This window comes from Mandrillus leucophaeus, unplaced genomic scaffold, assembly GCF_000951045.1.
Source record: "Mandrillus leucophaeus isolate KB7577 unplaced genomic scaffold, Mleu.le_1.0 Scaffold357, whole genome shotgun sequence".
Lineage (NCBI taxonomy): Eukaryota > Metazoa > Chordata > Mammalia > Primates > Cercopithecidae > Mandrillus > Mandrillus leucophaeus.
This window is the reverse complement of record NW_012103776.1, coordinates 1,455,992-1,459,780: the sequence shown is the minus strand read 5'-3', so window position 1 is coordinate 1,459,780 and position 3,789 is coordinate 1,455,992. Positions and strand designations below refer to the sequence as shown.

The 3,789-nt window shown below is 42.9% G+C and overlaps 1 protein-coding gene across 2 annotated transcripts in view; it reads left to right on the top strand.

Annotated features, from left to right (window-relative positions):
* The window catches only part of CNTNAP2 (contactin associated protein-like 2), a 318,368-nt gene that overhangs the window by 89,105 nt on the left and 225,474 nt on the right, over positions 1-3,789 (top strand). For both annotated transcript variants that reach the window (XM_011989555.1, XM_011989556.1), the window contains one exon: positions 3,102-3,338. In XM_011989555.1, the coding sequence (XP_011844945.1) occupies positions 3,102-3,338 (237 nt within the window). The remainder of the gene's footprint in view (positions 1-3,101; positions 3,339-3,789) is intronic.

Genomic DNA, 3,789 nt, shown 5'->3' with positions numbered 1-3,789 from the left:
CGAATCCTCCTCCAGGTCTGGAGCTCCTTCAGAGCAAGAGTTGTCAGCACCCAGCATCGTGCCCAGGGTGCAGTCCGTGCTCAATAGATGTTTGCTGAAAGCTAACTCAGGACATTTAGGTAGTGAGATGGGGTTCTCATCACACAGCTGCTAAATAAACCGCCATAACATTCACTGTATTGTACTCACACTGTTGATGCGTCTCCTCCCACAACCACTGCTAGATGGAAATCTTCTCACGGGAAGTGACTGTATTTTGTTCATCTTCACACTTCCGTAAGTCAGGCAGCAATGAGCATGGATTAAGTAGCTGTTCAGTCCTATGTTTTCCAAGAAGGATGCTTTTGGCATGTGGAGCAGGAGAATTCTAATTTTTTTTTTCTTTTCTTTTTTGGAGACGGAGTCTCTCTCTGTTGCCAGGCTGGAATGCAGTGGCGTGATCTCGGCTCACTACAACCTCCACCTCCCGGGTTCAAGCAATTCTCCTGCCTCAGCCTCCCGAGTAGCTAGGACTACAGGCACCTACCACTATGCTTGGCTAATTTTTGTATTTTTAGTAGAGATGGGGTTTCACTATGTTGGCCAGAATGGTCTCGATCTCCTGGTCTCGTGATCCGCCAGCCTTGACCTCCCAAAGTGCTGGGATTACAGGTGTGAGCCACCATGCCCGGCCCAAGAAAATTCTTAATTGCATAAGACAGCCCCACACATTGCAGGACACGCTGCTGTCCTTGCCCGTGCCCACTAAATTTCATTGGTATCCCAATCATTTTGACAACTACCCCACCTACAAAAGTTTTGGGGGTAAGAGGACCAGGAGGAAAATTGCACAGCATATAGTTGAAAAGCTACAGTTAAGTCTTTTCCTTACAACTTGGTCAGAAGCGATGGACTCTGTAACAGTGCCATGGTGGATTGTATGTGTCAACGTAATTAAGAGAGACAGGATCTCTGAAATATAAGATATTTATTTGGAAATAAAGCATTGCAATGGGAATATGCATGCCATAGTTAACTATGTGCATATTCAGGTAGGTGAAGACACAGGTTTTTAAAGGAAAAAAGGAGGAGGATTACATAATTGTTTTAAAATAATTATCCTTGGCTACAAAGCTCAATGACAAGGGTGACACTAGTCCAAGATTGGACAGGCAAATCCTGGGCAGATGTTCCTGTAGAAGTGTTTTGTGTTTTTTGTGTTTTGTTTTGTAAGGTTGCAATGGTGTTTGTGCAATGTTGTGCTTTTTGCAGAGTCTTTGTGATAGTTCTTGTGATCAGGCATTTATTCATGGCCTTCCCCAGCTCCATTTCTCAGGGCCTTTTTTTTTTTTTTTTTTTTATTAGTGACTTCATTTTGATTCTGACAACTTTCACACATGTGTGTGGTGATGTAAGGTGGAGGACAGGAGGTGTCACCCTCAATACACAGTGGTAACCTGTCTTTGTAATAGTAGTTCACTAATCTTTCCTGAGCACTTATATATTCCAGGCACTAAGCTATGTGTTATACAGTTTATTTAATCCTCACAACCACCTATGAAGTCCAATTTTTTAGAGATGAAACTGAGGCTGAGAGAGTTTCAAGACATTGACCCAAGTTAACACAGCTGCTACAGACAAGGGCAAGATATACCCCCAGGCGTCAGACTTCACTGCTCTGTGCCGACCTCTTTAACAAGAACAAACATCAAAATTCTCAGATGGAAGACTCCTATTAAAAACTGTCCTCTCCCATTAATTTTAACGTAGAGCAATTTTGCAAAATATATTCTGCATAGTGTTAATTTAGTGGGATGTCAAGTGTTGTGAGATTAACGGTTGCATGAGCGATGGAGTATAAGAAATGCTTTCAGCAAGGCCCTTGTAGAAGGCTGTGAAACAGCAACCATGAAGACCACAGGAGCCCTAAGGTGGCAGAACCCTTCACAGTAAGTCAGGGGTGATTTAGAACATTGCTGAGCAAACAGCAGGGAGACCGGCAACAGGAGCTTGCTGGCCGTGAAGTGCCTAATATCCAGTAAGCGCTGCTCAGGCTCTAGGAAAAGGTTGATGCAGGAAGGGTTTCCTTCTTCTAATTTCTCAATAATAATAACAATAGATACTATTTATTGAGTACTGATCACTCTCCACTTTATAGATGAAATACTGAGGCCTAGAAAAATTTGTTAAGTAACTTCTCCTGAAGTCATACGGCTATTTAGTGGCAGAGCCAAGTTTGAACCCAGTTCTCTCTAACTTCAAGACATGTGATTGTAAACCCTATACACAAAGCCTCTAGGGACCTAGGGTTTATCAAAGGCTTTCCTGTGTGAATATCCAAGCAAATTCTGTCTCAAAGAGAATGCCCCTATGGGTTCCTTGTACAAGGGATTTATTTTTGGCATATCTCTTCAACCTGACAATTAGTGCCGTGGTCTGAGTACATGAAATTTTTTTCAGGGTATGTAAATTTTTTGTCTTAGTACGTGTAATTTTTTTCTGGTATAATGTAAGTTTCTTAAATTTTACTTTCTTTTTAATTGTATAGATTTCCATATGATATGGTTTGGCTCTGTCCCCACCCAAATTTCAAATTGTAGTTACCATAATCCCCACATGTTGTGGGAGGAACCTGGTGGGAGGTAATTTAATCACAGGAGGAGGTCTTTCCTGTGCTGTTCTTATGAAGATGAATAAGTCTCACAAGATCTGATGGTTTTATAAATGGGAGTTCCCCTGCACATGTGCTCTCTCTCTTGTCTGCCACCATGTAAGACATGACTTTGCTCCTCCTTTGCTTTCCACCATGATTGTGAGGCCTCCCCAGCCACATGGAGCTGTGAGTCCATTAAACCTGTTTTTCTTTATAAATCAGCCAGTCTGTGGTATGTCTTTATTAGCAGCATGGGAACAGAATAATGCATCATACTTTGTTACATGCTTGCTTTTTTTTTTTGATAAGAGTATTTTTGTTGATGCAATAACACCTTTGTCCATAGAACTCAGTCAGATGCCCTTCCTGGAGCCAGTGCCTGCACTCCATGAGCTGCTGGAGAAGTCATCGTAGGGTGTCCGCATCAGACCTCTCCTGATTTTTCAATTCTCTCTCTCCTTTATAATAGATGTTGGTGCATTTTTTGAAGAAGGGATGTGGCTACGATATAACTTCCAGGCACCAGCAATCAATGCCAGAGACTCCGGCAGCAAAGTAGAGAACTCTCCCGACCAGCAGAACTCCCACCCAGACCTGGCCCAGGAGGAGATCCGTTTCAGCTTCAGCACCACCAAGGCGCCCTGCATTCTCCTCTACATCAGCTCCTTCACCACAGACTTCTTGGCAGTCCTCGTCAAACCCACCGGTAAGGTCGAGGGTACCCAGACTCTGCCATTTAACATTTCGGCAGACAGAATGTTCTAGCAAGAGTCTATAGATTGTTCTTGGTTTGTTCTTTATTCCCCATGGGCCTTATTGAGCAAGTCACATAACTTCTTTGAACCCCATTTCTCTCCATGAATATCAGGAAAACAGCTTGCCAGCTGGGTGAGTTGGAGCAAGGTGTTAGAGTAATAACGTTGATGAGGCATGTTGGATTCTTTACAAGAACGCTCTTTCATGAATCAGAGATAGGTTTGTGTGTGTGATGATTATTTTTTCTTCCTACTAAATAAACACATTCGGCTGGACACTATGGCTCATGCCTGTAATCCCAGCACTTCGGGAGGCCAAGGTGGGTGGATCACTTGAGCTCAGGAATTTGATACCAGCTGGCCAATATGGCAAAACCCCATCTCTACAAAAAATACAAAAAT